The 25,025-nt window shown below is 38.8% G+C and overlaps 2 protein-coding genes across 2 annotated transcripts in view; both read right to left on the minus strand.

Moving 5' to 3' along the window:
• Positions 1 to 6,830, minus strand: part of LOC113043394 (signal transducer and activator of transcription 3) — a 32,368-nt gene extending 25,538 nt beyond the window's left edge. The window contains exon 1 of the mRNA XM_026202749.1: positions 6,625 to 6,830. The gene's annotated coding sequence lies outside the window, so the exon portion shown is untranslated. The remainder of the gene's footprint in view (positions 1 to 6,624) is intronic.
• Positions 6,831 to 10,347: 3,517 nt separating this feature from the next.
• Positions 10,348 to 24,718, minus strand: LOC113043408 (caveolae-associated protein 1-like). Its single transcript, XM_026202768.1, has 2 exons — positions 23,729 to 24,718; positions 10,348 to 11,781 (listed from the first exon to the last, which is right to left on the minus strand). Exons 1-2 carry the CDS (start codon positions 24,302 to 24,304, stop codon positions 11,044 to 11,046), a joined length of 1,314 nt encoding a protein of 437 aa, XP_026058553.1. The 5' UTR covers positions 24,305 to 24,718; the 3' UTR covers positions 10,348 to 11,043.
• Positions 24,719 to 25,025: the final 307 nt, after the last annotated feature.

A 25,025-nucleotide genomic window follows, 5' to 3' on the forward strand; every position in this document is an offset into this window, starting at 1 on the left:
CAAAAACGTATTATTACTTGCATCAAAAAAAGGAGACCTAATGTTTTGTATGGACTGCTCTACACGCCTCTACTACGCGATCTTTCATGAGTGATATTGGCAGATATCAAGAGTTCTAATCCTCGAATAAGATCGTCACTGTTAAATTCAGACATTTGTTGTGTTTTCCTTATTTTAAGCAATCTGGCAAACACGCGCACGCTCTCGCTCCTAATTGCGGAAAAGTTAGAGGCTAAGTATAAAGGCTGATTTATACTTCTTCTTTCCATATGTACTTCAGTTTTGTGTGTGCTTATGTGCACTTTAGGGAAGGGATAATGTGCATCCAGCCAGTTGTTCTCACAGAATAAACCTGACAGGGTGATCAGGACCCAGACAAAGCTTCCACCAAGAAAAAAATAGTTCAAGCAAGAGTACAGCGCCGACTGCTGTTACCCGGATGAGTCTGTGTTATAAGCATTTACAGGTTGTTATCCAGGGATAACGTACCTCGGAATATCGCGACTGACCAATCAGAATCAAGTATTCCACAGAGCCGTGTAATCATTGATTTTAATGTTACACCTTCTTATATAATATAAAACAAAGCAAAGAACAAATTTCTTATATATTATACTACACAGCGTTATACATCAATAGCTGTCCGTGAACAACAATGTTGATCTGCCGTGGTACAAGTCCTTGTGGAGATGGAAAGAATGCCATCTTCTCCTGTTCCGTCTTGGACTCTTTTTTGTAGTTTTAGATAATTATTTAATGATTTGATATTTATTTGCCTCCATCACGACTATACACAAATCCGGCGAAACACAGAAGTAAAGCAGCGCCGCCATTACTGCGTGCCTTGCTGCTAAGGAAGTAGCAGAAGTAACGTGTTGGTCCCGTAGGCGGCTGTAGCAGATGTTAGGTGTACGAAAAGTTAGTTTTATTTATTTTTTTTTAGTACGTATGCTGTCCAGTGATGCCGGGAAGAGCGTGTTGTGTGGTTGGCTGTTTTAACAACAGCACAAAACTACATGCCTAGAATAAAACCGTTTGTGAAATTCACAAACCTTTGTTGCACATTGACTGCCCATGTCTACGGCCATACGGATTACACAGAGTTCCTGGTCGAGCAGAGGATCAAGATGTGCGTCAAAAGTGGAATATTTTTAAGGATGACCTAATAGTTATTTGAAACTTGTGAAACTTTTGAAGATATTAGCAACACAGCTAGTAATGACAGCATTCGGTTTTATTGTTGTCATCAATTAATACACTTCTTAATTACATTACATTACATATTTTTACATTATTACATTATGTTGTCAATAAATTACCTTTATCAGTAAGTTTTGGCCACTGCCTGACATCATCTACCCAATGTTCCCTTTCACCAGACATTTTCTTTAATGAGCAGGATACACTTTCATTGAAATGTCATTAGAGGGCACCGGCAAGTGTCACACTTCGCAGGCACACAGTAATGGCGGCAGGCAAGATGGCAGCGGCCATAAGAGTTTGCGGTGGATTTGTGTTTAATTAAAGTCCTTTTAGGCAAGTCGTGCCACTCGGCTGCCATCTTGGCAATGCCTCCGGGCAGCTATTTCAGACTAACAAGACCAGGCTCCTATCTAAATGAATGGGCAGAGAGTCAGAACTGCACTTTCACTGGTCACCAGGACATAAAAACTGCACATATAGAAACAGCAGTAAAATATGATAAAAATTGTTGAAAATTTTTGAAGACTTTGTCCCAAAAAAAGGTTTAAAAAGGCTTTTTTTTAATCCCCACAGGTTATACTTTTACTACGCATGTGCAAGGGTTCCTCAACTGTGCACATACGTCACTGGAACCAGACGATAGGCTTAAATGTTTCCCGGCTTGACTGTTAAAAGCAGATGATTGTCTTTCCAGCGGGAGGGGCGGGACATGTGCATACAACCGCCATCTTTGCCGTTACGGCTTTTCCTTATATAGTTGTATTGAGGATTGAGGAAGTGGCATGTCTCTTATAAATTAGGTGTTTCTCAATGTCAAGGAAGGATGCTCGAAAGCCAGTATTTCGAGGATGCTACGTCATCGACATCCGTCGAAGGACTGTTCCAATATCAAGGATCCTCGGAATTTCAACCAAGGACTGAGTCCTTCGTTCGAAGAATATCCCATACATAGGAAAGGATTGCACATGTGTATCCTTCGCGCTCTCAAATCACCCACAATCCTATGCGCGCAGCTTTGCAATCTAACATTAGTTCAAAAATGTAAAAATGTCGAACATTAACGTAGTCGGAGCGTTAACGGTTTTTATTTACTTTACCAAACATTTGTTATAACTGTAGTAAATATAAGTAAAGTTTGACATTTAAATGCCAGTACAATATTGTAAATTATACAAATTCAAATGGTTAACTGAACCGGACCAGTCATTTAACAATTGGTTGCGTCAACGGCATTTATTTTATAAGTTAAGTTGTCCAAAGTAATTTAATGATACCATTCACAGTGTTATTCAAACGGACCTTTTCACTGACGTAATGATGCAATTACGTGCACTTGCTAGCCTGTTCCATTTACGTGTTCTCTGAAGTATCCTTGACATTGAGAAACGACTATTGTCTCTGGTTTAATGCTTCTCTGATGAGCCGCTTCTTCTTCGGCTTCTGTCGTGGTACTGCGGGTTACACCAGCAACATACACGTGGACACTGCATCCTAGTGGTTTGCACGTGTACTGCACGTCGACGCGGACAACGACGCAGAAGTATAAATGAAAATTGATACTCAGCCTACAGCGTAGGTCTGACACAGAAGTATAAATCAGCCTTAAGTTTAGCAAATATATTTTCACTCGTTGAACACTATGACTTAGCACTTCAGAGTTTCTCTCTCCCTCGAGCAATCTGTGTCTCAGTCTGGCGAGTAAACAAAAGCCAATGGCGATTCAATTGCCAAGGTGTCCGTAGAGGGTTGGTTTTATTTAGTTGTTTTGATAATGTAAACAGAGCCTGCATAAGTCTTTGTTATCGATTTATATAATAATAAGCCTATAATAAATCAGAACACTAGATGATGACAACATTCTATTGATTTATGTTTACTAAAATTATTTAAATAAATAATAATAATAACTTATTATGGTTAAATTAGTATCAGTTTAACCACTACTTCATTGACTAAAACCTGACTATGAAATTAATAAAATGAATACTGCTGTATGGTTGATTAATAATAATCTTACTGCTAAAATGTCAGTTTTAGTCTAAAACTAGACTAAAATGTTGAGACTTTTAGTCGACTAAAACTTGACTAAAACTAATTAGGATAAGGTTGACTAAATATGATAAAAAGCTAACAAGGACATTTTAACACAGGACTGAAATGAAAAAAGCTGACAAAATTAACCCGAAACCCTACAAGATCTTGCAAAAAAGCAATTAATGAAAAATGTTTATGATTATTTATTTAGGCCAAAGGGGTCATGTGATGCGATTTCTGTTTTTCCTTTTCTTTAGTGTGTTATGTAGGAATGAGGAATCATTGTTAAGATTTAAGAACAGCAAAACCCAGAAGTTTGAATTTGAATTTTAAAGTATTGTGTCTTGTGTGTGTGTGTGTGTGTGTGTGTGTGACAGAGAGAGAGAGAGAGAGAGACAGTGTCACTCACAGTGGAGTCAGCTTTCTTAATTGCGGCTTGTGTACTGCAAAAACATACGATCTTCATAACTGTGACCCCTTGAAAGCATTTTTTCCAAATAATATTTCTAAATACTATATAATTATATACTCCCAAGCCTCGTCTTACACAGTACTCACTGAAGTTCCACTACTGGTTAAAGGTAAAACTGGCCTTCATTAGATCAGTTCACTCTGTGATAATGGTGTGAGTCATTACTTAGGGACCCAGAAAAAACAAGATGTAGATTTATGAGTCTAATGTTGCGGTCTGAGTCCCTGGAAAAATGAACTCTACGCCCTTCTCTGAAGTGCATTATAAGTGAGATTGGGAAGACATAGAGGAAGTGACTGTTTAACGCAGCAAGGGTGATATCATCTATTTGAATTGCTTAAGATCTTTAATGATATAATGCTGAAGGAAAGGTACAATTCATATTCCTTTATTAAATAACTTTCAGTGTAATTTGAATTATTTCTGTGAAGACGAAATTTCACAAACAGTGTGAGTGAATCACAGCATGCTCTCTCTCCCTCTCAAAAGGCTTTAAATGACCATCGCATCTCCACTATAAGCGAGCAGCACAGTTGACACAGGAATTATCACTTGCACAATCGAGGCATGATAAAAATAAGGCTTCAAAAAGATTGGTATCTGTGAACTATCAACAGATACTGCTTCTTGTGATCGGCTCCAAAAATCCTGATCTGAGTACCTTTATTACAAAAATTGTACAGACTGACCTTAAATTAAAAGTAAAATAATAATAATAATAACAATATATACTTTGTTAACTGAAATAATGTTAATAATCCAAATTACTACAAACTATTACCATTATAATATCCTGACAACCACCTAAAAAACAGTTCTAATGAGAATGGATCAAAGTTCACCTTCAAAGTACCTCTTCCACAAACTGAGATAAATGCTAATATATATAAAGTGCACATAGTGCCATAAATCAACACAAAACATCATGGTAACACACAGCATAAAACAATCCAGTAAACATTCATTTAAAAACATGAAATGTGAAATAAAACCCTAACTGACATAAACAATTATTTAAATGAAAAAAATATCAAATGTGAGGTGTCCCTTTCTCTAAGTGAATGTGGATTTACAGTTTTTCCACTGTAAATTATAAGAGCGTTTGTACAGTTTTTGAAATTGAAAAAATAACATTTAACAGCATTTTACTCTAAAATTACATGACCTTTCCCATTAGATCTAATACAGTTCTGAGTAAGAGAAAATACTGTTAAACAATTAACATGTTTTTACTGTAGACTAGAAGCATTTACAGTAAAAATGATGATCCCTTTTTTTTTTACAGTGTTAAGTTCTTCCTAGCAATGAACACTTTAAAAGGGAAACAAAAGAAGCAGCTTTTCAGATACACATGACTGAAGAAACAAAGAATGAAGATATGGAGCACTAATAATTCCAATCATAAAAATTATTTATATTTTTCCTTCTTTTTTTTTTTGGACCAAAGAGTACAGGGAGAGCAGGCATCCACATATGTTCACCACATATGGGAACCAAAATTCAAGCATGCACTTCTTATGACGTTTTTGTAAATGTGTAATTTGATTTACATTTTACATATATATATTACAAATCTTCAAAATAAGTGGTAGAAAGTATAAATCTCGTAACCCATAATTTCTAAGTTGTCTATCTCTCCGGGTCATCGTGCAAAACTGAAACTGATCTAATCTAATCTGGAGTGTAAAGCAAAACTCCATGAGGCGACATGAAAGACAGAAGCGAAAATGCAGCGACCAACTAGAGGCGCAGGACGAGACGCCGCAGTTCACCGTCGCGCGCGAGGAGGATTCCCTCGGCCATATACTGGAAGCGGTGACGTCATGACGCAGAGGTGGGGAATCCCCCAGCAATTAGCGCGTGAGAAAAAAAAAAAACTCGACAACCGGTGCAACTGCTAGAATTAAATCCTAAAACATAAAAGCTGCCAAACTGGGATTTAAAGAGCTGTTTTTATGCTGGGTCGGCGGGCATAAATCCAATAACTGCAACAATAACGAGAAGTGAAAATAAGAGAGGTTTATTAGGCTATTCTATGATTGTTCTTTGTTTTCTCTTTGGTTTAATGTATATCCTTAATTGCCTCACCCTATTTATTTTATGTAGTTTAATTTTTTTAATGTACTTTGGTCGGTTTGGCAATGTTGTAAATAACATGCTAGTATTAGAATTATTGTATTATTACCACATTATTATTGTATTATTGATTCTAACTCACAGTATAAAGGTATTTTATGTATTTACACTTGGTCCTTTCTCACGTCATAGTTTTATTAACCTCACCCAATTTAATGTTAATATTGTCTATTTGGTACTACAAGCACACTGTGGCATTACTGTAAGATGCTGACAGCCAGGTCAAATAAGGCTTTATTGACTGACTCCGAGGAGAAGAAGACGTACAGGAGAGACGACAATAAGGCATCTATAAACCTGCTATGACATAACCAAGAATCTGCATTCATGATGAATCAACGAAATAAAGCAAAACAGGTAAAAAAAAAAAAAAACCTTTGACATCAAGTTACACAACATGCATTCAAGCGATAAGGAAAACTTTGTTTCTTCGGATTCGTATCTTGTATTGTTTAAGGAATTCGTAACATATTAAATGTTTGTGAAACCAAGTCAGCCAAATAACTATTATCGTCTTGTCATGTCACAGTGACATTCGTCTATGTTCATGTAACGGCTCAGATGAAACAATGTGTGTACATTATTTCCGTCACGAGCGCATCCCGTTCTCGGTATCTAGCAGCAAAGATTGTTATCGATACATCAGCGCAAACTGATCTGAAGCAACACTGCAAAACATCATCTGACACTGTTACTCGTGTACGATCTTCACAGAGACAGAGCTGCGCCAAAGTGCCTTTCTTCACTGCCTTACAAAGCGACGTGGCTGGACAACTTACCCCTCTAAGTGTCGTTCAAGGTTTCTGAGAAAACGTCCCCCGCCGATACAAGCACAATCAACACGTTATAGACTTTACTAACTACCGTTTAAGAGTTTATAAGCTTTTCTAAAAATATCTTTACCAACTTTTCCGTCACTACAAACACGCAAGCTACAGTGGTCTATGCGAAAAAGGGCTGCACATTTCCAGTTTCTCATTGATTGACAGGACTTTGACGCTCTCACGGACGAGTTCAGGATTTTGTCCAATCGCTGAACTCGAACGACGCAAAGGAGGCGGGACATAGAACAAGCGAGCTCGAGTCCGCCTGTGTTTATGGCCCTGACTCGGCAGGCTGTTCCGACCGCTCTGGCCTCCCTCGTCACGCGCTGTTCTGAAACCAGGCACGGCGGGGGGAGGGCGAGTTTCTAGAACAGCAAGCCTGGAAGTCATCTGAATTACTGGCAGTACCTACGTCATCTCAACTTTTAATTCAGAGGATGTAAAAAGTGTACTGTCGTGACGTTTGCTCTTATCTTTTCGATCGTTTTTTATAACACTGCACGTTTAAGTGTGTCACTGGCCACAAATCACACAGCGAAACTAAATGAAGTTAATTTTCACTATATAAAACACAATATAACGCAAAGTGCGGTTTATTAATTCATTTTAAATAGAGAATTTCAACTCAGCTCAAATATTATGTATGAAGCATAACAAATAATTACATATTGAATCATTAAATAAAAACAAAACACATTTAATTATCAAAACACATTTAATTATTTATTATTATTATTTATTTATGAGACTGAAAACATTTATTGCTGCAAATGCAATCATTTTCTAAACAATATGGCTTAGCAAACAAAATATCAATAAAGATACTGGACTATAGTTTTTTAACTAGAGATATTCAGTTTGTAGCCCCAAAACCAGAAACAGTATCAGCTGTTTCACAGTATATGGGTTCCTACAGGAATTTCTAATGGGTTTTTAGTGTAGCAGTGGTTTCAAAATTCATGTTTCAGGTGTGACACTGTCTGTAATTTATGGAACAAAAGTAAAGTCTCTTCAGGTAATGTTAACCACAGTCCTTTCTTACTCAGAAATAAAAAAAATATTGTTAAAAACCCTCTGAAATTCCCAAAGGAAACCCTGGATTCACCTACAAATTGACATCATGATTGAGCAGCTCTGGTGTGTTTACTCACACATTTCGAAGGAACTTTGTCTTTGATTTCCACAGTCCAGAAGTTCCAGTGCAAGTTCAGGAAGCTCTTGGCTTTTTTTTTTCTGGTCTCTCAGTGTTGTCTTTAATGCCAAACAGGACTCACAGTGACAAAACATTCATATACGATGCTGTGTCAAGAAATTATTCTGGAAACTACACATCACATTTGTAGCATTAATACTGAAATGAAGGCCTCATGAACATATTTTCACAGCGTCTGTTTTTTCTTAAGTTAAAAACTCACTTGGGTTAAGAATAGAAAAACATATACAGTGAATAATGTCAACATTACAGTCTTTCACTAAATAATGACAGAATTTACATTGATGTACGAGTTATATCTTTAACAAAATACTTTTTACGCTCTTGCACAGATCCGTTAAAGATCTCAGAGGCCTGCTGCAATTAGGCCTGTTGCTCACTAAATATAGCACTTCCTCAAGTTTTATTTTAGAAATACAACGTTGTTTTGTTATGTCAACCACTGAAGTGGACGACAATGATGATAGAAGCAGAATAAAGAACAAGGGAATAATGAACATGTATTTACTGTCATTTCTTGATTCTCGGCACATGTCACACTGGTGTGAATAAAATCCCCAAACATTCATTTGATCTGCTTATTCTACAATGACTTACATTTGAAACATCCTAATTTAAGTCACATCTACAAAATGGTTGACTTCATAATATGGTTAAGTAATTTGGAAAGTCACACATATGATTAATAACCAATGTATGCACCCCATATTTAACAGTTTTATGTATTCAGACAAAACAAAACTCATGCACACATTCCTCACTGCCGCTACAAGCCTCACGTGTTTTTGTCTCCACATATGTCCAGGTAGCAAGTTCACACACAGCTTAAACAGCACAGAGAAAAAATAGCAGATAAACATCAGCTCAGTGGGTTCTAATTAGTCTTTTTTTCTGTAAACACACAACCACCTGTTCGTCTGAGACACTGATGGAAAACACAGATGTGCAAGTCTATACTGCATCTCACACATTTATATTACAAACAGTTTCATGTAATGAACAATATCGACAAATCTGATATATATCCAAAGAGACTGCTAACTATTTGAGTGAAAAATTTTAATATCTGTTCCATTATTAAGATATCAAGAAAAAACGTTAATCTTATTATAGAGGTGTTAATAAATAAAACATACACACACATATGTATGTAGATAGTGCTATGTCTATTCCCCAGTCTCTTTCTTTGTCTTCTGCCGTCTTCTGTCCCCCATTTGGAAAAGCACTCTCCTTAATCAGATTCCTCTCATTGATTATTCAATGTATTCCCTCTACGACCAACACAACACCACCGAGGACAGATAACAGACAGACAGAGCATGAGGGAAGAAGCAGAGGAAAAAAACAGCATAAAGAGAGAGCAGCCTGTATACTGTAGTAATGCATTATACCTTATTCTTGTTCAAACATGGCACATCTAACTTTAGAAAACAAGCTTTCATTTTTTTTGTGTAGTACTTCATTACATTATAAAGAATGTATTTGGGTGCTTTTGAAACCTTTACGTTAAATTATGGATTCACTTATAAATGAATTAATCTCTGGTCTTAAGATTTGAGAAAAACCAGCATTATATAACTGACCTCATGTAACACGTGGGAAAGTTACACTTTGGTTTTTCTATTTAACCCTATAAAGCCTACTCTATATGCAAATTTTAAGGCCTATAAATTATCAACATGATATAGATATGGTATTGCTGTGTGTGTGTCTAAACCATCAGTCAGTGGTCCATGTCTGTTCACCACAATGTTACTTTTCACTACTGCACACCAGAGCAATATAACAGACGCTAATGATCTACAGCGTGCAGCTTCTGCTCAGGTCAGTAAATACAGAGAATAAGAGACAGACAGAGAGAGAGAGACTCTTAAAAAAAAGTAATGAAACGTTTTAGCATTTAGGTTCTTCATACCCAAACATTTTGTTTCTTAAATAAATAAAGCAAGCCTCAGGTCTCACAGCAGAAAGGTGGACATTTTTATTTGTTTTTACAATCAATCTAGGCCTAAAATCCATTTCTACAGCCACAAATCAAGGATAGCAGCAGAGCCATAAGCAGCTTCATTCAGACCTTCACGTAATACTGTATTCGTGTGTGTATATGAAAGTTAATAGCCTTACTTTGAACTTGTTAAAGTGTATATATTCAAACAAGGCAAACCGTCCAATGAATATAACTCAAAATGAATAAAACTGATATTTCACTTGATCTTATAGGCTTTAAGAGCTTATTCTTTACATATATAGATAAAATATTACATTACACCATCTCTGGATGTCATTTGAAGCAATGAGTAATTTCCATAAAGTCTGAGTCAGAGAGTGAAGCATTTAAAACCTTTGGAGCTTGGATTACATTCAGATCGGTGTTTACACCACAAAACAGCTCCCCAGAATCCACGTCATTACTGAAACCTTCAGTTTTCAAAGAAAAAAGTCCAGTCAGTAGTTATTTGCAACTGTTTCTTTCCATTTTCACTTTAATTAGAATATTTTTCTATTTACCTTCCCTCACAACAATATTTCCAACAGACAACATACTTTCCAGCACCCTGTAGTTTTCCCTTTCAACGGCTTCCAACAGTTCATTCATGACATTAAAACAAAGCCCAGATGTTCTACAAGACGCATAGAGCCTGCTTTTAATTCATACTGTTGAAATAAGCAGACATCACGTCACATGATAGTACAAAGAACACAAGGTGTTCATGAAATATAGACACTTTAATATAAATATATATTGGACACATTTGGATGCACCCGGGTAGCCTTGATTACAACTGAATAAGTTAAAATGAAATGTCTAATACAGGAATTAATTGCCATGAGAGTGTTTATGAAAATATGATTAGATTTTAAATGTAAATTAAGTCTTGGGAATCAAATTTGAAATGATTTGATCTTTTTTATTTGACACAAAATTAACCAGTAATCAATGTAAAAATGGACAATTGAACAAAACAAAATAAAACAAAAAATGCAACCTTGGGGTTGAGAGGATAGTAAGAAACAGACAAACCAAATGTTCAGCCAAAGGTCCAGTCGACTTCATTTGCTCTTTATTCCAACCTCAAGCACATCTCGGTTCCCTACATCCTTTTAGCCTGATTTATCTCCAGACCTCCACATTATTTTTCCCAGCGCTCAGCATGTTGGATTTACTGGCCAGCCTTCTCCCTCGGCCTCGCCGTCTCCTGGAACGCCAGCCGTGATTGATCAGATGCCTCTAGTAAGGCCTCCATCTCCAGGCTGTCAAGATTGACCAGGACACTCTCCTCCACCCTTGACACTAGACCTCCTTCCTCCTGGACCTCCTCATTCTGCTCCACCTGCTCCTCCTCCTCCTCTTCCTCTGGTTCTGGTGTGGGTTCGATCTCACCCTCACGGATCTTCTTGACGTGGAAGGTGAAAGGTGCTACACGGTAGGTGGTTGATTTGGAGCGGGCGTAGACGGTGTGATCGGGCGTCAGTGACTTCTTCATCTTCTCTCTGGAGCTGCGGATCTTCTCACGGCGTTCAGTGTTAGGCGTCATCTTTGTTCCTAGCTTACCCATCTTCTTGCCCAAGCTCTTCTTGGTCTTCTCAAGGTTCTCTCGGGTTCTCTGACGTGTCTTTTCCAGGTTCTCTTTAGTTCTCTGTCGGGTTTTCTCCAGATTCTCCTTGGTTTTCTGTCTGGTCTTCTCCATCTGCTCCTTGCTGAAGGCTACCTTCAGCTTGTCCACCTTCTGGAGGCCGCTGCGTTTGATGCGTTCAGCACGAGATTCCTCTATGATCTCCTCAACCTCAACTTCCTCTTCAGTGCCATGGTCTTCCTCTGCTCCTTCACTCCGCACCTGCTCTCCTTCCTCTCCAGCAGCCACTGGCTTCTTAGAGACCTTCACAGGTTTTACCTTGTCCTGAGAGTAAAGGGGAGAAAAATTAAGGAACTAAGATTAGATAAGACCAGACAAATCAGAATATTTTTTAACTTCCAGTTCTGAATCTAAGCAGTTGGTATTAAATTAGGCATGAATAGCATCATTTCTTACCACAGAGAATCAAGGAAATTTTCACTTTCATTATTAAAGTCAGACAAAAAGTACTGAATATAAAAAACAAATGTTCAAATACATGTTTCATAAGAGCATACTCAACAGGCTTTGTTCCTGTCCATAATACTCAGGGGGGTTCATGACTCTTTAAACCAGGGCTTTTCGACTAGTTTATTTAGAGAGCCAGAAAACAGGGGTGTCAAGGGGGAGAGTCCAGTATCGGAGCAATATTTGTCCCTGATCTCATTTTAAAAAATAACACGTTTTCAACAAAACAGACAAACAATTGACTAAGTATTAGTATTACGATGGTATTATTGCAGTGTTCATTTTGTTTTTTTGACCGATTGCTTTGGATTCTTTTTTCTTGGTAGAAAATGGAAACCAGGTTGGTTATCAAACAAAATAATAATGACAGGATGTATGGAAATAAAATATGAATTGGGGTTAAAATTATTTTAACTTAACTTTGAACGCTGACTTCATCAGGAAACTAATATCGAATAAGAGTTTACAGATTGTTTTCTGGCTTCATAACCAGTTGGTCTTCATTCCTGCACAAGAATTATCATCGCTCTAAATTGTTACCCCAAACTTGTTCTTAACATGGTGTTTGAGTCATTCAGTCCTCATTTGCAGGTGATGCGGTTATATGAAATTCAGGACATGATATAACTCGTCTCAGCACTGGGAAAGATAATCACCATGAGCACACGGGTGGAGGAACTTTGTTGTAAGATAAAAAAAAACGATGTCTATGCAACTAGAATGAGAAAATGTCAATGTGAATCATTTTAAATATGGTCCGTTACTAAAACCTAATGGACTCCACAGACGAATATAGCCCTCCCTCTAGGGGGCGCTGTAAATGCGATGATTCACATGTAAATAAGGAAAAACGCTTAGCAAAACAAAATAGTTTGGTTTAAAATTTTAAATTAATAGATATATAAATTACAACTATACTGCTCTGGTGCATTGGTGCATATACAATTTTAGAACTGTTAACTAAATTTGAAAGAGATATAAATAGCATGTTTTATCATTATGCAGTTTAAATGTTAAATTGCATTTCAGGGTTGAAATAAACAGCACTGGCTCACCCAGAGAAACAAAGTCTTATGGAAGACTAAAATAATAAAAAGCTCTTATTCAGTCTCTTTTGCACACTCATCTAGGGCCAGGTGAGCAATTCAAAGAGATTTATCACACAAAAAAAGAAAAGAAAAAAAGGTAAGAAAAGCATCACAGAATTCCCCCTAGAGAACTTTTTGCAAATAAATACACTCACTCAAGCACAAACACAACAATGCAAAGCCAACTATTGGAGTGAGACATCAGACACCATCTGAGCCACAAAAACGTTCCACTCAGCTTGTAAGTTATCATATGTTATTTAATCATAAGCCAATGTAAAGACAGTTGGATTATTCCTTCTCTTGATCATAATGGCTGTATCCTAAAGTACAACACACCCTCTGGTGGTCAAAAAAAGAATTGAGACTATGCAGTGCTCTCCTTAAAATTGCCAAAATAATCATCTTTCTGTCATCCCCGAATCCAGTGTTTCTTCCTCTGGCCCAGTATCAATGAAACTCGTAAAATGTTCTGGTTGTGAAGGCTGATGATGTATGTATGCGTTTATTATAAGCTGGCATTTCCTCTCTTTGTATTCCATCTGTCTCATTCCCTGAATAGTGCTCATTTATTCAATCATTAATCACCTATTACTGTATCACTTTTCCATCCTGCAGCCTAATGAGTAAACACTGATGCTCACCATGGTAACTGCATCCACTGACTGACTCACAGACTGCTCAGAGTCAGGCACTGGACTGAAGACCTGCAGGTACTGTGCTGTGTGTGTGTGTGTGTGTGTGTGAGAGAGAGAGAGAGAGAGAGAGAGAAACACAACAGACACCTAATAAACATCCCAGATAATCTGCATTGGGGTAGATATGAGCTTTACTTTATGTCTTTGCTGATTTTAGTGATGCCTCCATTTGAGTTTAGCAGCTACTGTTTTCCATTCATTTGCATAGTCAAAAATGTCCGTATGTTGATCCCAAAAAGTTAGTCCTTATGTGAACCTGGGTTGGATAAACACCCTTAAACTCCAGAACATGCCAGAATATAGAGGTCCAGGGATGTCTGCGGTGTTACACAATGCTGGAAATGTGCAGTGATCATTGCACATTCACTGCAAACACTCAATTCAAACAGCCAAAGCCAACAGAGAGAACTCAGTGTAAACACACAGAGAATTACTGAGAATATATGTCAATACTGGGGAGGAAATCACGTAACTGGAAAGATCCTTTTTCCATAACAATTTGCTGGACCACAACAAATCCCAGTAACATGTCCTGGTGAATAATATAGATTTAAGGAATACTGCATGTACTGTATTATATTCTGTGGTTGGATCACAGATGTTAATGATTAAGATGGCAGATTAGCAACTGCTCCTAATTATTACCATGTATGTCTCCATGTTCTCTGTATTAGTATTTGAATTATTTTAATTTACAATATATTACTCAAATTAAATAGAATGATCAAATCAGTCTATTTTAGATAGCAGCAATTATTTGAATTTATTAATGATTATCTGAATTACTAAATCCATAAACAGAGCCTGTATTAAACAGAAAACAGAAACCAAAAATAACTAGTCAGATACTGACTGAAATGAGGGTTAGCACTGTAAATAAATATCTGCAACTGCCATGATTTCTCTTATAAAGAAACAGGCCACTTTTTATGTAAACCACTGTCAAAATGAGTGAAATCATTACATTTCTTACCAGAGAGAAATAATAAAGATCATACTGTGTATTGTGGCCATTACTGGAACATATAACCCGATACTAAGGCGGAAAGTGCCAAACCGTATCAATACGCACAGCAAAGTCCAATTTTAGATAGATTCTTGTAGATATAACAATTTTAATTATTGTAAATGCAACAATTTTAGCAAACCAAATGCCTAGAGTTGAGTCACTGGGTACAAGGTTTAATCCAGAGGCCAAAATGAACACTTACAGAGCACCAAAGCAAAGAAAATGTTTGCCAGTTGGCTGGTGTCTTAACACATGGTTCAAATGTACCTTTTCCAGGGTGTTTAAACCTTCACCCTGGCTATACGTTTTAGCTGACTAAAGCAAAATTGCAGCAAAATCACAATTGGTTTTTCATAAAATGCAATGACCTGCACTGTTAACTATTATTAAAAGAAATAATGGAAAATGCAGTTACATGGCTGATAAGAAATACTTATGGCCAGTAAATTCTCAGTTCACTCAAAAAGTTAATTTTGGATCCTGGCTGCAATTATGTAGTACCGGCAAAAGCAATAGTGCAAATACAGTAACCATAAACACCACATTAATGCTGCTGCCAGTGTGTCTGGTGCCGTGTAATACCCTCAAACTCCTGCTCCAAAGCTCTAGGCTAAAGAGAATGTCAGTCCACACCATATATATAGAAGGATCCCCATCTACCCATTTAAAAAGGCAAACAATTACCCAGATTAACAGCAATCTGTGGAACATGGCACCATGACAACCATTACCAAGAAAGCAAGAAAAAACATTTGGTGCAGTCGTTCGCATGACATATACAGCTAAACAAAATCAGCCTGTGATGAGTAGATAACAGCTATTTGTTTGTTTGTGTGTGTGTGTGTGTGTTTGTGTGTGTCAGAGACATGATGTTGAAAGGCATGTGAAGGTAGAAGCACTGGGCAGCTGTTGACTTCTCCTGGGTTCAGAGCAGCAGCTGTACAGCAGGACTCCTAATGAGAAAATAAAAAATAATAACTTTAACCATGACTTTAGAATGGGTTTTGTGACAGGTAGTACGAAATTACAATCTGTCTTTTCTGCATGAGAGACAAGATCTTTGTCGTGCCAGTCAGGACACCAGAACCACAGGTGCACACGCACGTAGTATTTCAAGGTTAAGACGCCATTAACAAAGGAATAAAACAAGCACAACAACACACACCACTGAATCGGTCTCTCGCTGGCTAAAGGTTATATTAAACTACTGCGGCTGAAACAGGAGCCATCTGCTGTTTTTATATATCTGACAGCTTCATAATGTCAAAGAGGTACAGGCTTTTCAACCATTAACTTCCTTATAAATAGAGAAAGAGAGATGGGCAGTATTTATTTAAATGTATTTAAAATGCGTATTTGACTAATTTAGAGTATTCTGTCATTTGTATTTTGCATGAAAAAAAAAGAAAATTTTGTGTAATTTGTCATTGAATACTTTGAGAGAAATTTGAAATGCTTAAAATACTTAATCAAGGTCATTTTATTCTCAGATAATACAATATCTGTCTTCACCTGTATTAACAGTACTGCCAACTATAGCCTATCAGCACAATTTATCCGGCTTGTCCTCGGGGTGTGCGCGGGGAGGTCTCCCCTTCCCTACCGCCACCACCCAAAAAAAAGAAAATCGTAGCGTAAGCAGAGGAAGGAAGGATCACGATACGTCTCTTCAGTGCTTTCCTTGAGGTGGCCTCCACACCCGACGGGTAACCTACAGGCCCGGCGTCCTGCTGGGACCGTGAGTTCAAAGACCACCAGTCATAGGGAGCGCCCGTCTATGGTTACAACCCCCCTTTTTTCACAAACTGTGACACGTTGCAAGGCCTCAAATTTGCATGCCTGTCTGAGGGTCGCTTTCCCATTGATTGGGCCCTCTGAGACTTGCGGCTAGAGGATTGGAGGGGTTTGGGGGGTTTCCCCATCCCTCTCTGTCCTTCGAAATGCAGACCACCTTGGGTCGCATCCCCTTGCCCCGCCAAGTCCTTCTCCAGGGGGAGAAGGCAGCTAGGAGAAGTTCCTTCTCCAGAGCTGCCACTGGGTCTGAACCCCCTCCACTGCCGCCATTGGGGTCAGACCGGGGGACGGTGGTGCATTGGGCCCCAGCTGGCGAACCTCTCTTAAGGACAGCCTCCCTGTCTCAACTCCATCTCGCTTATAAATTCAGAATAGATGAGATGACCCGCTGAATTTAAGCATATTACTAAGCACAGGAAAACTAACAACTAACAAGTATTCCCTCAGTAGGGGCGAGCGAAGAGGGGAGAGCCCAGCCACGGGGCAAGGGAAAAGACCACTCTCTCTGCTCAGGCCGGGGTCACAAGTCCTTCTGATGGAGGCTTAGCCCATGGATGGTGTGAGGCCACTAGCAGTGTCAGTTTGCTTGTGATTACAGCCCAAAGTGGGTGGTAAACTCCATCCTAAGGCTAAATACCGGCACGAGACCAAGTCAACAAGTACCATGAGGGAAAGTTGGAAAGAACTTTGTAGAGAGAGTTCAAGAGGGCCATGAAATTGTTAAGAGGTAAACAGGTGGGGTCGCGCGGTCTGCCCGGAGGATTCAACCTGGCGGATACTGTTGGCCCGGTTGGCGCACACGAATCCCTCCTCCTGTGCACTTCTTCCAAGACGGTGCACCGCGACTGGCTCCAGTTTGACTTCGAAGGGTCAGGGGGCCGGTTGCAAGCTTTACAGCACCCAGTACTGTACTGACTTCACTGACCCGGGGCCGTGGCCAGTATCATTGTGCCTTCTCTTCCCCCAATGGGAGTTTATTTTTTTATTACAAATAAAGCACTCCCATCACTTAATAAAACAGAAGTTAAATGACTAGAGTCACATGGAGTCTTTCCAATCGTTCTGGGCTTTGAATGGGTAAGTTGCTTTGCTGCCTATGGAGAAACAGAAAGCTCTTGGATTTCATTTTAAAAAATCATAATTTGTGTTTGGAAGATGAACAAAGGTCTTACGGGTGTGTAACGACTTGAGTAATTAATGAAAGAACTTCCATTTCCCTTTAATTCATACATGGTTCCATCTTCTTATTGTTGGGATATTTTGGTGCTCAGTGCAAAACTGGCTAATTATGCATTAAAATATATTGCTATATATTATAGATATTATAGATATTATAGATATTGCTCACTAATTTAATAACAGTGTTATAATTTGAATAAAGTTCATCTGTCGACATGATGTCGGTGAATCACACTGGCCTTTGCTCGCTTGCATTACTCGACTGCGTGCAAGAGCATGAACAATACGTTTCTGGCCTCAGTTCAGTTAATGGCCATTGGTGTTGCTTGTAACAAGGGTTCCTGAATTCTACACAGGGCCTGTATCAGCTACATATCAGCATATTTAGGAGTTGATTTTTTTACTGTTGACAGTGAAATAGCTTGAGGAATCCTCTTGAGCAGGACTAGGGGGTACAACAATACAGGTATGCAGGACTGCTTTATTTTTACATGATAACAAAACAATAAAGAAACATTAATTAATAAAGCATAGACATTCTTGAAAGAATTCAAGCAAACACAGTCAGTTGTGTCTTTAGTGAACATAAGAAAGTAGAAGATATATGGATCAATATATTGGATATATTGTCTAGTGCTAGGGTTAAAGAAAATGTTGTTATAAGCTGTCCGAGGGGAAAGGTCTTCTCTTTCTCTTACGTGTTTATCTAACTCCACCATTACTTTATGTAATGGCAGTGTCTCTTTCAAATTAATGCTTCTGAATATTGTTTGTATTTTTGTTCAAATGACAAATTAATTACTTGTATATTAATTAAATACATTCCTCACACCAGTATTATGTATTTTAAATAAATACATTTGATGAGCAAGTATTTGTAAATTGTAACAACATAATTTTGATGTATTTGTGCCCATCTCTGTATATATATCAAATTCTGTCTATCAAAAACAAGAGTTCAAAATCTGAGAGATGCTGAACTGAAGTGGACAACATCCAGTATAATTGGAATAGAATGACTCCTCATCCAAGTTTATTATAAGTAAAGATGAATTTTTTCCTTCAGATCTGTGTTGCTGTGTCTGGCTCTGCACTACCGTATCAAGTGTTTCTCCATATTCGTCTGCAGCCCTGCCCCATGCAATCGATATGAAAGAATGGAGTAATTCCAGGACCTGGACCCAAATGCAGATGTCACTTCCTGTATCTCATATTTGACATATAACGCAACGTTAAAAAATGAGTTAAGTGATCAACTCTTCTGCTTCTGATGGCTTATATATATACATCCACTGGTGGCAACTCACGCCTCATTTATTCTCAGCCCATTCATCAAACATCGCATTCGGGCCTGGACACACACACTTACACTGAACACACACTGCTGTCTGGGTGAATATGACACCCTGAATTCAGTGCAAAAATAGAGCAGAGGCCATCGGTAATGTTGAAGATCAAGCAAACCCCCATAAGTCATAGCCACACCTCATCGTCTTCCACCCAGCACACCACTACAGATGATGTGCACACCATTCAGATGATATGCATCCCTAATATAGTACGTTTTTAACATGCAAGTTCACCACAGGTGCACAGCTGCAAAAAGGAGTCATTTAAACAATGCAATAAAAATGTCTTCAAATTTTGTACCAGTAAAGGAGTTAGAATTCGGTGGATATTTCAACAAATAAAATAAAAGGAACCTCATAAGGCTCTGCTCGCGTTTATGTTTACGTTTATTAACTGCTCTGGTACTAACTTTCAATGATACCTTCTGAAAATAATGATGTTAGTGTCAGTTCTGAATAAATCAATTAAAATGTCCATATATGAAATATTACTGTGTGTACTCTCTCCATCTCTCTCTCACACACACGTCACCTACAGGAGTCCAGTTTTACAGGGGTAATTTATGTAGTCTCAGAGGTCTGTGATTAGATATCTGATAAATGCCAGTTGTGTAACCCGCAGCTTCAGTGGACATTCCACCAGAGAAGACTGAAGCTGAGACTTCATGAGCAATTAGATCACACACACAAACATATATGCACATGCACACACACATAGACTCGGTGTGAAATACTACAATTACTTACAAATACTTACAATTTGAAATAACAGTTTTCTCTTTGAATTGACACTGTAATAAATAATAGTAATTCTACAGTAAGAAACTGTTAATATGCCAGGTTTTGTGATTTATACTGAAAAACCAAAAATTGACATTCCCAAAATTCCCTGCATGACACTTATCTTACATCTAACGTTGTTAAATTTGAGTTTATTGCATTATTTCAGTATCATGCATGTTACCATGATGGTGTTAAGTGTTTGAATCTGTGCACCTTCTATATATTACTATTCCCATCCTCAGCTTGTGAAAAAGCTGTTTGTGATGAACTTTGATTCATATTGTGACGTTCAGCACCTGTTTTTGGTGGTTATTAGTGTTTTACAATGGTTAAAACAAAATGGTTTCTGAAATTGCTCATTCCCAGGAGAGATACACAGGAAGCGTCCCTTTCTATGTGATCCCTCTGGTGCATCCTCTCTGATTATCCCTAACAGACTATAATGAACCCCATTAGGCAACATCTGCCCAGAGAAATGATGGGGAATAGCTAACAGAACAACATTTCACAAATATACCAATAAAGACCTCACTCACTCCTGTCATCTTCCATCATTCAGCTCCATCATAAGAGGCCAGTCACATCATCACTGTTTTCCCCCCTGCAGCCTCTCAGAGCAGCGCTGGAAGGAAATGAGTGGTTAGTGGGGCTAAATGCAGTAACGCTGGTAAACAACAGCAAAGTGCTGGAACACACTGAACCTCAGCCGGTCTACATATTACATGCAGATTAGACGCTATACTGCTGCAGCGCAATAATGTCACAGATAGAAAGGAATGATAAAATAAATACAATACATAAGAGTCTTTAAACACAATTATATAATGGAAAACAATTAATGTACCATCCACTATACTGTCAATCACTATAACAAAGTCGTGGGCTAATGGTTAGAGGGTAGGACTCCCAATCGAAGGGTTGTGAGTTCTAGTCTCGGGCCGGACGGAATTGTGGGTGGGGGGAGTGCATGTACAGTTCTCTCTCCACCTTCAATACCACGACTTAGGTGCCCTTGAGCAAGGCATTGAACCCCCAACTGCTCCCCGGGCGCCGCATAAATGGCTGCCCACTGCTCCGGGTGTGTGCTCACAGTGTGTGTGTGTGTTCACTGCTCTGTGTGTGTGCATTTCGGATGGGTTAAATGCAGAGCACAAATTCTGAGTATGGATCACCATACTTGGCTGAATGTCACTTCACTTTCACAATATTAATATAGATGACAATGGCAGATATCGTGCAAGGTCATTTATTATAATTAATTCTGTAAAATGTATTTTATAGTAATATTAAAATGCATTTTAGTATGTATTCAATAATACTGTCAGACACTGTCCCATGTTTTGTGTGTGTTAATTTGTCCCAGATGTTTCCTATGTTGTTTCTTTAGTCACAGGTGTTCATCGTCTTCCCCTCATCAAGTCCTGTACACACCCCTGAAGGAAGTGTGACAGAACAGCCAAGTGTTGTGTGGCACCTTTTCCCCATGCATTTATTTTCCGTTTTTGAACAGTTTATGTTGCCGATTGGTTCATCGCCCTGGCCTCCCGAGATCTCGGGATTCGACGATGCCACTATAAACTCACTGTTCCCTGATGGGGCCAACTACTATTGCCCATCATCCTAAGGTGTCATGAGTGTGTCCTGCCCCGAGCCAGAACTAGTCCACCGTCCGCAGCTCACTCAAGTGAGCCAGCCATTCCAAAGTCAAGTTCACTCGATATTCAGGTGGCAAGCCCAATGGATGTTAATATGGCAAGCCCATCGAACATTAATATGGCAAGCCCGCCAAGGGGGTGGACGGGGGGGCAGGGTGAGGTGGGGCTAGGGCTCCAAGATCAATAGTGGGGGGCATTATGTCAAACTCTGTCCCGTGTTTTCTGTGTGTTCATTTGTCCCAGGTGTTTTCTATTGTCCCGTTTCCACCTAAATTACCCGGAACAATTGTACCGGGAACTCTTTTATAGCGAACTGTGAGAAATGGTAGGACAAAGTTCAATGCAAATGAGAGGCAGTACTTTTAAAACTGAAGGATTCTCTTTCCCTCTGGGCTGACGGTAGTGTCATTATGGTAGCCTTGTAGACATTACCACATTCTTCACTATAATTAGACTGTAGGAGAGAGTTTGGGGGGGGGGGGGGTCTCAGAGTGAGTCTCCAACCATCCACACTGCAATCCAGCACGCTTTAATCAAACTTAATCTGACTCCCAACACAGCAAATTCATCTACCCTTCACACTGATCTAGCATTTCAGCAAAACAAAACCAAAGAAAGATTACACTTTCTACATATGGAGTGTGGTATTATTTTTTAAGAGTTTGCACCGTTGCACTTTTGCACACAGTATTTCAGCACAAAAACATTTTGGATACCTCCAGATCAACAAGAGCAGCTACATGTGGAGACTGTAAAGTCCCGTTTTGTAAAACATCTTTTGCCCAAAATGTTTTTTCTGTGAAAGGAGCCAATTTGTGGAACTGCCTTCCTACAAATATAATGACTTTAACTAAACTGCCCACCTTTAAAAAACTAACAAAAGCCTGGTTCATAGAGCAGCAGCAGTGTGATCATTTGTAGCTGTGTGTATGTGAGGTGTGCATCTGTGAGAGTTCGAGTGAATGTGTTTATTTATTATACTTTTCTTTATTGGTGCTAACTGGTTTCTGGATATTTCATTGTATTCGCTGTAATTTTAATTTTTTAATTTTTCTTTCTTCATTATCTTGACTGTTAAAAACTCTTCTAGGGACAGGTGTTGCGAATTAGCCATGGCTATAAACACTGTGATACATGCATCAGATTGTTCTTTATGTAATAATCTATGTTTAATTTTGTATCTGTCCCTATTCAAATAAACAACAAATAAATAAACATCACTGAATTGAAACTGGCATGAGCATTTAAATCATATCATGATCCTTCTTTCAGCTCAGACACACCTATATGTATGATACTGAATAATAAAAAAAAGTGATACATTCTTTGCATCAGCCTTGACGGAGAACTGCTTCATGCTAATTGCATATTATTCTATTAAAGTACAGTAAGTTTAACTATGATAAAAGAGTGTGAGTTAACTATACACTCTCAAAAAGAAAGGTTCACTTGAGAGGTACCAAAAGATACAAAAGCCCAAAGGTACATATTTGTGCCTTATCTATAGCTGAATAATACATATTATTATGTAAAGTTTGCGTATTAGTACCTTCTGAAAGGGTATCGCCCCAGTGACAGATTTGTATCCTTTTTTCATTTATGCAAAGATATTGATATAAATCTTAATGTCTTCATCCTATACCCACAAACGCCAGAAAACTATCTGCCACAGCCAACTGTCTCACACCCCACAGCGAAAGAGAGAGAGAGAGAGAGACACATAAAGGAAAACATATAGGCCTTCTCTTTGTCAAGGCAGTGTACAATTACCTTATTTCCAGAAAGCACATATATGTTGCCAAGATATCTGTGAAAGAGTGCATCATCTTCAAAGAATTGCAATTTATTTTAAGAATTTGAGAACAAATATGATCAAGAATAGAATGAAAAAACACATGAAACTATGAAATACCTCAGACCAACTGGACTCGAGCTTTTATAACCAATCACAATTAGCTCAAGGTGTTCTAGCCCATTGGTTAGAGCTGGGAATGGTAACCAAACTACTGTATGTTCAAACCCTGCAAGAACTGAGCCATGCAGTGGGGTAAGGGTTGCTTGAGGGTTCCTTTAAGTTGCTTTCGAATGAAGTACAAGCTAAAAGACTTATTAGCATCCATTTCTTAGGACAAATGATAAGAGATGGAATGCCAGGCTCAGATATCAAAGACTTTGCAATCAGACGTTCTGCCAAGCACTCATTACTCACCGGGAAGATGAGCACTTTGAAGTTCTTCCTCTTGAGTAGCTCATGTTCATTGTTCTCCAGTTTTTTGATCCGTCCCACTTGCTTCTCCAGATCTGTGCGCACACTCTTCACGTTGACGTTCACCTTCCGCACCTTGTCCAGAAGCTTGTTGACCGTCCCAGCTGTTCCAACATGACTCTTCGCCAGCTTGGCCAGCTCCGTCTGGATGCTGCTCATATTCTTCTCCATGGTCTCCTGCTTGGCCTCGAGGCCTGTCTGAGTCTGCTGTATCTGGTCCACCACACCTATGATCTTGTCTAGGAGTGCCAGGACCTTCATGCCGGTAGCCTCGGCCTCAAATTTCTGGGCCTCACCACTGCCACCTCCATCGAGTCCTGGCCCCAACACCAGGTCCACCTCTTCCACTGGATCATCATCGTCATCATCATCATCATCATCATCATCAACTCGTTTTGATTTGAACACCTTGGAGGTGGTGGCAAGTTTGGTTGCAGAAGGCACCAAGGCGACCTCCTCATCGTCATCAGAGACTTCGGCGAAGACGGCACGCTCCAGTTTGAAGTCTGTGTCGGCCATGGCTTGGTTTCAAGTAGACTCAGATGAAACACACACAAGCTTACTTGCAGACAGCAGGAAGAAGCATGCACACTTGTGGCACGTTGTGCAAGAAAGCTGTCCTAGGGTAAAAATAAAGCACTAAAAAAAGACTTGAATGACAGCAGACACCTAGCAATCCGAGCGGAATGACTCCAACTTGCAAGCAACAAGCTTCACATGTACTACTCTCTAGGTTTACTATAATGCCTCAAACTTTCCCTCCCTTTCTCTTTTCATTAAGTCTACTCTAGGACTACGGCCAGTTGGTGGAAGCACACTCTCCAAGGTTTGTGGGAGTGTGTGTGACCACAGCTCCCCGTGAAGCCTGTCTGTCAGGTCTTCCCTTTTCCTCCATAGTCCAGCCCTCTACAGTGATCACTTACTGGGAGGTCTCACCCACACTGATCCTTTAAGGGGAGTCTCCACCCTCCCTAGAGCCTGGCGAGGGATACAAGAATACATACCCACCCATTTATTTATGCAAGAGTATGAGACGAACAACTCAAATCAATGTATGACCCATTAAAGTTTAAATCTGATCCTGAAATTTAAATATATATATTTATTATGTAGTTTTATTGACATTTACATTTTAGGTATCATATAATTATACTATAAATGATTAATAATGATTATTAAATTAATTGTATCATACACATATAGACCTGATTCATGATTAACATTATTTTCTCACATGTAT

The sequence above is a fragment of the Carassius auratus genome, chromosome 3 (assembly GCF_003368295.1).
Source record: "Carassius auratus strain Wakin chromosome 3, ASM336829v1, whole genome shotgun sequence".
Classification (NCBI taxonomy): Eukaryota; Metazoa; Chordata; class Actinopteri; order Cypriniformes; family Cyprinidae; genus Carassius; species Carassius auratus.

Excerpts from the sequence above, each read along its gene's own strand:
- LOC113043408 (XM_026202768.1), bottom strand. The coding sequence starts at position 24,304 with ATGGCCGACACAGACTTCAAACTGGAGCGTGCCGTCTTCGCCGAAGTC. Across the intron at positions 11,782-23,728 it reads TCAAAGTGCTCATCTTCCCG|GACAAGGTAAAACCTGTGAA; the intron begins GTGAGTAATGAG and ends CTTTACTCTCAG.